The sequence below is a fragment of the Aspergillus fumigatus genome, chromosome 2 (assembly GCF_000002655.1).
Source record: "Aspergillus fumigatus Af293 chromosome 2, whole genome shotgun sequence".
NCBI classification, from domain to species: domain Eukaryota; kingdom Fungi; phylum Ascomycota; class Eurotiomycetes; order Eurotiales; family Aspergillaceae; genus Aspergillus; species Aspergillus fumigatus.
The window spans coordinates 883894-896179 of record NC_007195.1 but is presented as its reverse complement, the minus strand read 5'-3'; the positions used below and the strand labels follow the sequence as shown (position 1 = coordinate 896179).

The following is a 12286-nucleotide window of genomic DNA, read 5'->3' as shown; positions in this document are numbered from 1 at the left end:
CTTTGCTCGGCCTCCCTTTCGCTTCCTCCATCACTTATAATTTCCCCAGCCGGCAGGACGGAAATTCATTGCAGCACCATAATCTTTGACATTGTTCTGTCTTCTCATATCAGGGCTGGTGCATAATTTTTTCATCAGATTTCATCTAACTCTAAACACCTCTTCAAACCTTTAGCGCAGCTCTCTTACGTTATCATCATACCCATCTTGAACACTTCTATAATCGATCCGAGCCATACCACTTTGCCATCTCACGACCTTTCTCACATAATTTTACGTTGTTCTGAGTGACAAATACCTGTGCGTTTATGCACAGTCTCATTTACAATGGCTGCTCCTCCGATTGACCTGAATCTCAATGGCTCCGGTGATCGCAGCAGGAAGGTTGCGTACTTCTACGATTCGGATGTAGGTAACTACGCCTATGTTTCAGGGCATCCGATGAAGCCGCACCGTATCAGGATGACACATAGCCTGGTTATGAACTATGGCCTCTACAAGAAGATGGAGATTTACGTGAGTGTTCATGGACTTTCAAGGCTAGGTTCAAGCAGAACACTAATGGGTTATCGGCGCAGCGTGCGAAACCGGCCTCAAAGTATGAAATGACACAATTCCACACCGACGAATATATCGACTTCCTTTCAAAAGTTACACCAGACAATATGGACCAGTTTTCCAAAGAACAAGGCAAGTATAACGTTGGGGATGACTGTCCAGTTTTTGACGGGCTGTTTGAGTTCTGTGGTATCAGCGCTGGCGGCAGCATGGAGGGTGCGGCACGCCTTAACCGCAACAAATGCGACATCGCTGTTAACTGGGCCGGAGGGCTCCATCACGCGAAGAAGAGCGAAGCGAGTGGTTTCTGCTATGTAAATGGTAAGCTTATCTTCCTGGCGGCGATTGTCATTATCCAACGACATCTTCTCACTTTTTACAGATATCGTTCTTGGTATCCTCGAGCTGTTACGTTTCAAGCAAAGAGTTCTTTACGTCGATATCGATGTCCACCACGGCGACGGTGTCGAGGAAGCGTTCTACACAACTGACCGCGTCATGACTGTCTCATTCCACAAGTACGGAGAATACTTCCCGGGAACTGGCGAGCTTCGTGATATTGGAGTGGGACAGGGCAAACACTATGCTGTTAACTTTCCACTTCGCGATGGTATCGATGACATTTCGTACAAGAGTATTTTTGAGCCCGTTATCCGAAGTGTCATGGAATGGTACCGCCCAGAAGCTGTCGTCCTTCAGTGTGGTGGTGACAGTCTCTCGGGTGATCGTCTAGGTTGTTTCAATTTGAGCATGAGGGGCCACGCGAACTGTGTGAACTTCGTCAAGAGCTTCAATTTACCGACCATGATCCTCGGTGGCGGTGGTTACACAATGCGCAATGTTGCGCGAACGTGGGCGTTTGAGACTGGGATTCTGTTAGGGGAAAACTTGGGTCCAGAACTCCCTTACAATGACTATTACGAGGTGGGTCCAGACTGGTTCAAATGCAGAATGCCCGCAGATTGCTAACCAGATACCTTAGTACTTTGCACCGGACTACGAGCTGGATGTGCGTCCGTCGAACATGGACAATGCCAACACGAAGGATTATCTCGACAAGATCCGAGCTCAGGTGGTAGAGAATCTCAAGCGGACGGCTTTTGCACCCTCTGTGCAGATGACCGACGTACCTCGCGAACCTCTTGTTGAAGGCATGGACGATGAGGCAGACGCAATCCTGGATGACCTTGACGAAGACGAAAACAAGGACAAACGCTTCACGAAACGACGATTCGATCAGTATATCGAGAAGCCTGGTGAACTCAGCGATAGTGAAGACGAGGAAGAGAATGCAGCGAACGGAGTTCTTCGCAAGCCTCAATCGCTGAAGCGCAGAAACCAGATCAACTATCGGAATGTCGACCTTGACTCCGGGCTTGATAGCGGGGTTGCCACTCCTCAAGAAGCCTCGTCGGTCCCGGATGACGAGATGGACACCACTGCGGATACGAAAACGGTCGAAGCACCTCTACCCGAGTCTGATGTTCCACCCTCTCCGTCCGCCACCGGATCAACTTCTAGGAGAGACGAGAAAGCGGCTGCAGAGCCTACTGAGATGGCTGTTGACGGACCAGAGGAGGCTTCCGCTTCCGCTGCTGTCTCTCACCAACAATCACCGAAGCCGCAGGATGAGGACACTACGATGGAAGACGCAGCCGTGTCTGTCCCTGAAACTGGGCAGTCAGAGAAACCAGCGTTGCCAGTTGAGGGACAGGAAGAGGAGAAGAAGCCAGAGACACCGGCTCTGGAAAAGGCAGCCCCAGAGGCTTCACCTGCCGTCCAGGCTTCGCCTATTCCAGGCGAGAAGGACGTCTTGGACAAGCCAGAAACGAATGATGCAACGGAACCGGTAGAGGTCAAGGCCAAGGAGAAGACTCCTGAGGCACCTACTGATCAACAGGCTGTGAAAACCGAGCAGGGCACTTCCGAGGAGGCCAGCGAAAACAAGTCAAGCAGCGCCCCCACAGAAGTAAGAACAAATCAGCAACCTGAGGAGCCCGAGAAAGGCGGGGAATGATGTTCTGCGCTCTGTCTGTGAAGGCGTCCATCCACTGGAAGTTTCTGGCGTAACAGGGCAATGGTAGTATGGTGTTTCGGGCTCTCGAAATCATCGCATATGTTTTATGAGGTGACTTTTTTCATTTTCTTTACATTCTGGTGCTAGTTTTTGCTTCTTTCTTGAGCAAGATATGGTTCAATATGACATTATTTTCTTCACTCTCACTAGCATATTACCCTCCATCCACCAATCTCACTTGTATACTGTCTACTGTTGACGTTGGCTTTGATACTACAGGATGTGCACAGATCATCTATTAACTAACAACGATCAAATGGTTTAAGAAGTATATGAAAACATTCATGCCTGGCTCTCAGTATCGAGCAGTAATAGTACCTAACTGACTGATGGACTTCGTGATTAATAACCATCCCTTCACCAGGAGCAGTTAGGTAATCACAAACTAGCCCTATTCGAGCATAGCATTAGGGCACGCTCCGTCTTCCACGGCGGGGCACAAGGGCCAATGGTGAACAAGCGCCAAGATTTTACACACGACGCACACTAAGCGAGAGCAATTCGAAACCCGAACCGCCGTGCAAACCCTCGACGTCGCCCAGATCCCTCTCGACCTTCGTCGCCCTTTCGCCCTTTTCCCAGTATCCGACACCGACTACGTGATACCTAGCCAAGATGTCTAAGAGAGGGTGAGTCACAATGCTTCTTTTCCGGGTTTTGTGGAGCGCTGCGCGGTCGAAAAGGAGCGGACAGGTGGTGGACAGTTCTTCGATGGCTGGAGGCCAACAACCGCGAGGTGGATTATCGTTGAAATAAGAGGAGGAACTGAAGAATCTGCAAAGGGTTTTTTGGGAGCGGAATTTTTGAGAGAAATCGCGCCTGGGTCTGGGGGATATTCAAAGATTTTCATAAAGGGCCCGATATTGAAGGAATAAAACGCTGACGATCAAATTCTGAACAGTCGTGGTGCCGCCGGCAACAAGCTCAAGATGACCCTTGGTCTGCCTTGGTACGTTATTGCAATTCCTACTCTACCGAGTCGAACACCATTACCGAAGTGACCTGTGTCCATTGTGTCCTTGGGCCTTTCCACACAACCCGTCATTCATCACGAAAAAGCCCACCTGCTTCTCAGTCAAGCACCAAATCAACCCTGTGGTCAAACGTGTTCGACTCATCAGAAAGGAGGAATCTTAGACTAACATGTTATTTCGTCATATAGCGGTGCCGTGATGAACTGCTGCGACAACTCTGGTGCCCGTAACCTGTACATCATCTCGGTCAAGGGAGTTGGTGCCCGCCTGAACCGTCTTCCCGCTGCCGGTGTCGGTGACATGGTCATGGCCACCGTCAAGAAGGGAAAGCCCGAGCTCCGTAAGAAGGTCATGCCCGCCGTTGTCGTCCGTCAGAGCAAGCCCTGGAGAAGACCCGACGGTATCTACCTGTACTTCGAGGACAATGCTGGTGTGGTGAGTACACCTTTTTTTTGTCCCTTTTTTCTGGAGCGGCGGTTACGATTTGTACTCGTGATTGCGGGATATGAATGAGGCCGTTCTTCTCAGTTATGACAGGTTCTGGAATGAATGCTAATCACTCAATCCATTGCAGATCGTCAACGCCAAGGGTGAGATGAAGGGATCCGCCATCACCGGCCCCGTCGGTAAGGAGGCTGCTGAGCTCTGGCCCGTAAGTTCCCTGTTATTTTCGAACACATCCTCTGGTTAAACGCACGGGCATTAACCCTCGGTCCATTAGCGTATTGCTTCCAACTCCGGTGTCGTTATGTAAAAGAATCAATACAAAAAGGCGTCGTGACATTAGGAAGTCAGGGAGAGATAGAAGCAGCGATACCAGGGAATGAAATTATCTTTTTTTCGGTGCACATGACACAAAGCCACGAATCTGCATGAACGGGTCCAATCTCATCTAAAGCCGCCCATCTCTTTCCTAAATGACGTGTCTCTATTGTTTCTTCTACTGGCGACTCGGAAATACAAAAAATGTGCAAAATCATTTCCTTTTCTTGATACCTTGCCAGTATGCTTCTACCATGATCGAGATGACTGCCAGGGTTCCTGCGCCAGGCTTCATTCGAGAGACAAGTACTGGGGTCGAAGCACTGCTGTCTCTATCTTGTTGCAACCACTTGCTCTGGAATGCTTCGAACAAGTCTAATTGTAGAACCTGTACATTACAGACCCAGCGTTCTAAACGTAGACGTGACCAGATCTATTGGCATGTTTTCAAAAATCGAGAAAAGAAACAGCCAATGGTATATATATAAGATTATTATGGTACAGAGAAATCCAACTCGAGGAACGACGGAAAAGCAAGTCGCTCGCTGCTGATGCTAACCTTCAAAATATTCGAGATCGGTCTATGACTTGACTTGCGGACCTTTCGTAGAGACAGGCTTTGTTGTTTGTCGCTGTCGCTCGAATCCAACAGTTCTAGGCAAGAGAGGATATACCAAAAGAATCAAAATGGTCACGATGTCGATCCCATGGATCGCCCACCAGATATGCTGGACTCCGGCCTTGCACATGGTGATCTCATACTTCCATTCGTTCACGGCCGGGTTGGTGTCAAACCAGACGGAGAGGAGACCTGCGTTGCCGCCGTAATCGCCCATCATGGCTCGGAGAGTGACTTCGCGAAGGGAGGGCGTATCCGATCTGTCCTCTGGGAATTCATTGTAGCGTCTTGCGTCCCACTTCCACGTTTGCTGGTTTGTATTGTCCCCGCTGTCTGTCGTGGTCGACCGGTTGATGAAGTGGACGACGTCACATCCGGTGTGGTCGTGGCCGTTGAGGATGAGCCCATTGCGGCCCCAGCCGCCTCCTGGGACACCTTTGTCACCACTCATCCCGTATATCCCTTGGAGGACGCCGATGGCGCTGAGCTGCTCACTCAGATGGTTCTGCTCCCGTAGCCCTCCCTCCTTGAACCGGGGGATACCATCTGGGCCGTCTTCGTCGTCGGACTCGTGGTAGGTAAAGAACGGTCCGTCGGTGCAGATGCCCTCCTTCTTATGTAGCGGCAGATGGGTTAGGAGAAGTGTAAAGGTTGTCCGATCTTCAACGGGGTACGTGCGATGGGTGATCAGATCGTTGATAAAGGCGTAACTGTTCGACTGGACTTGTTCGGATAGGGCTGGCCCGTCCAGGGTCAGCGTGTTGAGGTTGATCAGGTGCAGGGTAGGCTTGACAGTAGCGTCTGCCGTGCCACCGGCTTGGTTCCCGAGGGTATGCTGAAAGCGAATATCCCAGTTCGCGCGCCCAAATATGCGTTCAAATCGCTCAATCCGGTCTTCGCTGGCGTCTCCCGCATACCCAATATCATGGTTCCCAGCAATGTTGATGATCCTCCGCGTCCAAGCCGAGTCCGTCGCATTCAGCTCCTCCAACGCGGACACATCCCCGGAGCCTGCTCCATACCCCGCTGACCCGGTAACCGTAATGTCATCACTGACCCGCTCGCCCCCTCTAAACACCCGGTTCCAGTACCTGTCTGCCCTCCGCTCAAACTCCTCATCCGTAACCCACTGGCTTCCAATCAGATCCCCCAGCACCGTGACATGCGTAGGGCGTGACCACCAATGCAGCGTACGGTATATATGCGCGAGATAGAAATCGTTCCCGACTAAATCAAGTCGCTTTCTCGCGGCCTGAATCGACCGCGGAACGTCTTCGTGCGCGAGTGTGCGAAGCGCGGCAGTTACGTTGCGTAAGACATCGCGGTGGAAGGGCGACCCGGAATCCGTTACAGACGACCTGATTGAAGTCCAGTGCTGCTTGATTCGGGCGGAGAGCTCTTTGTCCGGACTAGGGAGAGAGCTATCACCTTCTAGTTGGGGGTCTGCGAGAACTAGCAGCCTGAAGACCGCTGGCTCGCTTGCGGGCTGCTGTCCAATGTGCTGCGTAAGGGTGTGGAACAGCGGACTGTGCGCGGGGCTGAACGCATCAGGTGTGCGCCCATTCTTGTTGACTGGAAGTGGAAATGCACAACCCTGGAAAATCGGGTAGAGGTAGAGGTAGAGGCTGGAAGTTACTGCGAGTGGAACGAGCACGACGAGGGCGCGGGATAGGAGAAGGCGGAGGAGGGACATGGGGACACAACTGGGAGATGACCGCGCATTGGCGTGGATGTCTGATTTATACGGGCTATAAAGTCATGAGATCATAAGCATGCAAATAATTGATATTCAAAACCGGCGCGACAAAGAAACGGGGGGGTGAAGACAAAATGTTTAAGGGGATCGGAAGTAGTTGGAGATTCAATTTAAGAAAATCCGTGTAGTTCAGACAAAATCATTAAACACAGCGAATAAAAATAAACCGAGTCACCATGACAGGATCATTCCAAGGTCTACACACGCCGCGCTTTGCCATTAATAGTAAGAAGATTAATTTTATTAAAAAAACATTATGGTTTCCTTCGAAGGTATACACATGAAAAAGAATTGAAAGGATGTCATTCCGGGTTTTCATCAATGTTCTAGCCAGCAACAAACACTTTGAACCTCATGGTATATCCGCGTATTCTTATGACTTCAGAACACCCAGCAGAAAGAGGGTTGAAGCAGATAAAGCAAACTGCCATAATCTCAAACTCGAAGGAGGTAGGGTTTTCGAAAAGAGAAACGAGAAATCAGATCAAAAGGGGGTATATCACATAACGCCAAAACGGGGTGAATAGTCTTGCAGCAGGACAGCAAGCTGGTAAACTTGTCTCATCAATCGGATTTCAAAAGAGTCTCTGGTAGCAGACACGATGGCCCCGTATCGAGACCATCAAGAGAGTCTGGGGAGGCAGGTTCGTCTTCTTTACTCTCACCGGTTACGGGCGCTTTGTCGACATTTAGGCCGTGGATTCGCAAGCCGTTATTGCGTTCCTCCGTTTCGGTCGACGCTCGATTGCGCTTCTCTTCTTCCTTGGTCTCTTGCAGTTCTGACTCAGTCATCAGTGCAGGAGGTCGTTGATTCATCATCCGGGCCTGCTTCAAACTGACTGTCTTTTGCTTGTTCGTCGTCTCGACGGGCCGACTCATATCACGCTCGATAGTTGCTTTCATCAGCGCAGCCATCCATAGTCGGCCTTCTCTGACACTGTCCACTTGGAAGTAATGTACCGCTGGTTTGGTGAATTGTACGGTACGAGATGTCTTGGGAGGCACAAGCTTGAAAAAGAACGGCCCCTCTGGATCAAGCTTGGAATTGCGAGCGGAAGGTGAGGTGGACGACTTGTCCGCCGGCGAAGTGTCAGCACCGTTGGAAGGAGAGGGTGACGTTGGCGATGCCGTGGCGCCGGTGATAGTTGCATGCAAGGCGACAATGGGATCGTTATCAGCTCGTAGTACACGATGAGCGGTGATGTCAATGAGGCCTCTTTCTTCGGTGTCGTTCTCAGAGTAGTAGTACGACAGACGGCGGCCACGTAGGACAAATAGGCGAGGTTTCCACGTAGTCATTAGATTTGATGATCGCTTCTTCATCCACCCGGAGTAATCACAACCGTCCATTTGCTCTTGTGGTGTCTTCTTCTCCAAGCCTCGCATATAGGCACTGGTGTCTTTCTTGGATTTCGGGCCCGCCTTGACGGAGGCCCTTGGACGCGGCAAAGATATGCCTCCCTCTGCGTTCTTGATTGAGCTTTCAGTGCTATGCCTCTCAGAACTCTTCGATGTCGACGGTGTAGTAGAACCGGTTCTGACCGAAGCTGGATCGGTATCTCTAACGGGCGAGGCAGGCGCGACAGAGGTGTCGATACCCTTCCCGACAACATCGGATATGATGCGGAGCCCACCGGTGCGCCGTGTCTTGGGCCCAGCACTCTTGCTCTGAGAGATGGATAAGGAAGATGCACGTCCTGACCCTTCTGCATCCGACTTTCCCACAAAGGGGGCAAGCGGTGCAAACGATGAAAAGAAGCCAGAGCTAGGCTTCTCTGTGGACGTTGGAGTGGAAGACTGCGAAGTTGGACCGCGTCGGTCAATCACTCGAGTGCTCAGGCTTCTAAATCGGCTTTTCGGTGCTGCAGTACTCTGAACGTCGACCACAGCAGCAGGAGCTTGCTTGGCCGTATCTCGGATTGAGTCAACACTGGAGATGCGGGAATGTCGCTTGTTGACTTTCAGTTTATCATCGGCGTAACTAGGTTGCCGGGAATGAGTGGCACTTCCCGTCACGGAGGACCGTTTCTGCAACAGTCTCCTGTTCTTCGTGGTATCTCCTTCGGGGCCCGAGAAGTATCCCCGTTCTAGCTCATCATACCGATCGGTCACGGAGACCGCAGAGTCAGACTCGTTAGTATCCGGGCGCCGGAGAGTATGTTGGGGAAGTACTCCTTCGGGATAAATGGGATAAGTGCCTGAGCGAGAGGGGACCCGCTGTGATCCGCTGGCCAGAGTCCAATTTCTGTCAAAGGAAGACTGCTTAAAATGACCAGTATGAGGCGACGTATCCACACGGTGCCCTGTGTCTATGGAAGAATGACGACGATGGTGATTGATCTCCCGGATGGACGCTGCTGATGGTCTTCTTTGATGATCCATGAAGACTGGAGTCTGCGGAGTCATAGGAGAACTTGTGGTACTCGATATCCCGCTACTTACGAGCCGCGGATGCTGTATGGAGCCGGCCGAGCCTCTTGTAAGGTGAGGGATGCGGGGAAGAAAAGGGCCAGTGTGGCTGGCACGGCTAAAAGATCTATCTTCCGGCGGCGCTGGATAGCTGGAGGCAGAGCCCCGCTGCTGCTGTTGTTGTTTAAGACCCTTGACCTCCTCTTGGAAAGCCTTGACTTTGTGCCACGTCTTCAACCGACGACCCATGACGCCGAAGTCAAACTCTTTCATGAAGAGAAATTCCTGATCCATGTCCAGTAGCACATCACCGGTTATCTCTTGGTCCTCGAATATATCGCAGTGTTTCGCCTCGACTCCCAGCTCACGCAAATGCCTCGCTGTCTCAGCCGCATCCCAGCTCCGTACTTGCTCCTCGGTCGGCTGGTTTTCCTCTTCTTCATCGGTTTCATGACCCCTGATGTAAGAGACCCGATGTTCGAGATGGCTGCTATATTCGCTCGAGGAATCATTACTTGCTTTGTTTTCGTGATTGGCCACGCTATGACGCGGGGTGCTCAGGTCGGTTATGTGCTCGTCGATAACGCTCAAGGTTTCATTCATAACCGGGCTGTCCTGGCCTTTCAATTGACCGTCTAGGGTCTGTCTAATCGACTGCTGAATATCGACGGCGAGTCGCGAAGTGGGTAAGGGAGAAGAACTTGACCGATGCTGCTGGTTGGGGGAAGACTTCATGGATGATAGGTCCGTGGCTACTTCTGGCGGTTGCGTCTCCGATATGCTAGCGTGTCGAGATGCTTGTGGCGTAGATTCTCCGCTCTTGGGCGAGGCAACCAATTCAGACGAGAGCTGGTCCTCCGCTGCCGGTTTGGGGTCGTCCGAAACAATCATATCCTCTCTCGGCGGTCGGATAGGGATCTTCGGGGCGGCGGTTGTGTAAACTAAGTAACGATCTTTATTAGTTATGACCACAACGACCAGCTTGTTCCGAAAAAGGGGAGCATACCACCAGGGAAAAGACCGGTTGTCCCTGTTCTCACATCTTTTCCCAAATACCAACCATCGCCGAAGCCTTCGTCAAGTTCTATCAATTCAATTTTCTCCCCGCGTCGCAAAGTAAGCTCATCCGTTCCACGCGCGTCGAAGTCATCTAAAGACCAGCCACAGGTCAGTTATCGTGATGAGTACTGTCAAGCCTGATCGACTGGCGAGCGGGGGTAAATCGCGGCAATCCATGCGACCGGGGCAAAGGCGAATTAACTACTTACGGACAACGAGCAAAAAATCACCCGGGCGAACGCCGCGGGGCGGTGTTGAGAGAGCCATCGAAGATCCCTCAATCGATCAACAATTCAAAGAAGCAAGGTGGGGATGTCCGTCGTCAGAGCAGGAGCGGCAACAGGAGTGGTAGTTGAAGAATTGCGCAGGACATGGGGCCAAGCAGCCCTCTCGGGTAAACTGGAAGTTAAGTCTGAGGGCAGTGTGAGAGATGGGTTGCGCTTCTTTCCCTTTTCCTCTTCTAATTAATTTATTCGGCCAAAGGAGGGCGGGACGTCCTCCAGCCGGTCTTGAAGTCGGAGAGGGGGTTCGCGAACGGAATGGCAGATGATGCGGCGCTTGCGTCCAGGAATGCGACAGACACGCGAAGGCACTACCGCCTTGAATCAGTTAAGGCCAGGCCGTCTGGAATCTAGGTAAACCGGAGAAGGGAGGAATGAACTTAAGGGAAGATCCAAGACAGGGACAGGAAAACGGCGGGGCCGAGAAGCGGGCGCAAATTGGAGCGACACTCGAGATTGGCTCAACACCGCACTAGAGATAAGTTTGACAGTTTTACTCCGTAGTTTTCAAGTGCTTAGTACGGAGTACCTTTCTCAAGATCAGCGTACGGTTGGCGAAAAGTGAGCGGGACAACCCGTCGTTCTATATCTCGCTCGATTCACTTGGTCGACCGAAAATAGAACAGAACACAAGGAACAACACAAGGGACAAAATTAAGCTTCAGTTCGCTCTTGCTGGGGGGTTCACCAGGCGGATAAGCAAACCAACGGCGATCACAGGGTCATGTATGGATTCAATATGGCCAGAACGCTAAGGAGTGGGAACGGGCGCCAAATGGGCGGCTGCACGAGCGTCAAGTTCTCCCAGCTTTCCCGTAGTACTCTGTACTCCACGTCAAAATTCTGGCGACCGGTACAGTGAAACTGGATGAGCGGATATTTGATTATGCTGAATGGTGAATACCAGCAGTTGATGGGGTCTTGATGATGGCAAAGGTGACCAGTGGAGTTGACGAAAGTAGAAATAATGGCCTGGGGTTTCAACGCTTGGCGCTGGCGGTCATCAGGGCGTCGGCTGTAAATAGCTAAATGGATTCGACTCACTGCTCCAGTGCTCAGTCTTCCCAAAGGAGCTGTTTTGGTAGAATACTCGGTGGAGAAGTTCGACTTTTTGACTTCAAATCGAGAGACGGAATCTAGAGATATACAAATAGTGTATCTCCTTAAGGCTCGGCCAGGTTGATGATCGTGGAATTGCGACTTGATGATGATGACGATGTGATAGATGGAAGCGGATGACTGGAGCCAGCAGAGGAGAGGATACCTCACGAGGAACAGGTGTACATACTTACTATGTAAGTGGATCTCAGGACAGACAATTGGGCAGTGTTATTGTATCTACTATAATCGCCCGGTGTGTTTACTTGATCGAAAAGAATGAGTAGCAGCGATAGTCCCTCTTTTGAGTTCCGTCTTCGGCGCAAGGAGTCGATTCATATACTTGGATGCGTCTGTGTGTGCACTCCCAGGTATGTACACAAACTAGTAGTACTACCTACTAGTTAATTTGGTGGGGGGTAGATCAGGAAACGACCCATGTTCGAAAACAGCGTTGAATACGACGTATCCAAAACGAGAGGATGTCACACTGGTATCTTCGACAGTCAGCTTTTGAATGATTTCTACATGCTGTCTAAGGTATCAACTCAGCATCTGTGTACGGAGTAAAGCACCACCGGTTGGACTGAACACAATGCTCGAATATGAGGCAATTCGACTGGGCCACATTTGTTTTATCAATTGATCTCAGGCTATGATGGGAAGCGAGGGCTTGTAATAGTTTAGTCCCTT

General features: G+C 51.0%; 4 protein-coding genes across 4 annotated transcripts; 2 read left to right on the top strand and 2 right to left on the bottom strand.

Moving 5' to 3' along the window:
* The first annotated feature begins 12 nt into the window (after nucleotides 1-12).
* On the top strand, nucleotides 13-2850 carry rpdA (histone deacetylase RPD3). Its single transcript, XM_744381.2, has 4 exons — nucleotides 13-516; nucleotides 579-879; nucleotides 941-1482; nucleotides 1541-2850. The coding sequence occupies exons 1-4, from the start codon at nucleotides 328-330 to the stop codon at nucleotides 2573-2575; spliced, it is 2067 nt and encodes a 688-aa protein (XP_749474.1). The 5' UTR covers nucleotides 13-327; the 3' UTR covers nucleotides 2576-2850.
* A 714-nt stretch (nucleotides 2851-3564) lies between these two features.
* Nucleotides 3565-4300, top strand: AFUA_2G03380 (60S ribosomal protein uL14; the record flags this gene model as incomplete). Its single annotated transcript, XM_744380.1, has 3 exons — nucleotides 3565-3584; nucleotides 3798-4044; nucleotides 4184-4300. 3 exons carry the CDS (start codon nucleotides 3565-3567, stop codon nucleotides 4298-4300), a joined length of 384 nt encoding a protein of 127 aa, XP_749473.1.
* Nucleotides 4301-4952: 652 nt separating this feature from the next.
* On the bottom strand, nucleotides 4953-6683 carry AFUA_2G03370 (uncharacterized protein; the record flags this gene model as incomplete). The annotated part of the gene is made up of 1 exon (XM_744379.1): nucleotides 4953-6683. One exon carries the CDS (start codon nucleotides 6681-6683, stop codon nucleotides 4953-4955), a length of 1731 nt encoding a protein of 576 aa, XP_749472.1.
* A 280-nt stretch (nucleotides 6684-6963) lies between these two features.
* AFUA_2G03360 (putative polarized growth protein (Boi2)) lies at nucleotides 6964-12274 on the bottom strand. Its single transcript, XM_744378.2, has 5 exons — nucleotides 12142-12274; nucleotides 11540-12090; nucleotides 10424-11481; nucleotides 10162-10305; nucleotides 6964-10096 (listed from the first exon to the last, which is right to left on the bottom strand). Exons 3-5 carry the CDS (start codon nucleotides 10479-10481, stop codon nucleotides 7311-7313), a joined length of 2988 nt encoding a protein of 995 aa, XP_749471.1. The 5' UTR covers nucleotides 10482-11481; nucleotides 11540-12090; nucleotides 12142-12274; the 3' UTR covers nucleotides 6964-7310.
* Between the last annotated feature and the right edge of the window lie 12 nt (nucleotides 12275-12286).

Bases quoted from the DNA above. Each gene is read 5' to 3' on its own strand.
- rpdA (XM_744381.2), top strand. From the start codon at position 328: ATGGCTGCTCCTCCGATTGACCTGAATCTCAATGGCTCCGGTGATCGC. The intron at 880-940 runs GTAAGCTTATCT...CACTTTTTACAG, and splicing joins TGGTTTCTGCTATGTAAATG to ATATCGTTCTTGGTATCCTC. The intron at 1,483-1,540 runs GTGGGTCCAGAC...CAGATACCTTAG, and splicing joins CTTACAATGACTATTACGAG to TACTTTGCACCGGACTACGA.
- AFUA_2G03360 (XM_744378.2), bottom strand. From the start codon at position 10,481: ATGGCTCTCTCAACACCGCCCCGCGGCGTTCGCCCGGGTGATTTTTTG. The intron at 10,306-10,423 runs GTAAGTAGTTAA...GCTGGTCTTTAG, and splicing joins TGATTTTTTGCTCGTTGTCC to ATGACTTCGACGCGCGTGGA. The intron at 10,097-10,161 runs GTATGCTCCCCT...ATCGTTACTTAG, and splicing joins AACCGGTCTTTTCCCTGGTG to TTTACACAACCGCCGCCCCG.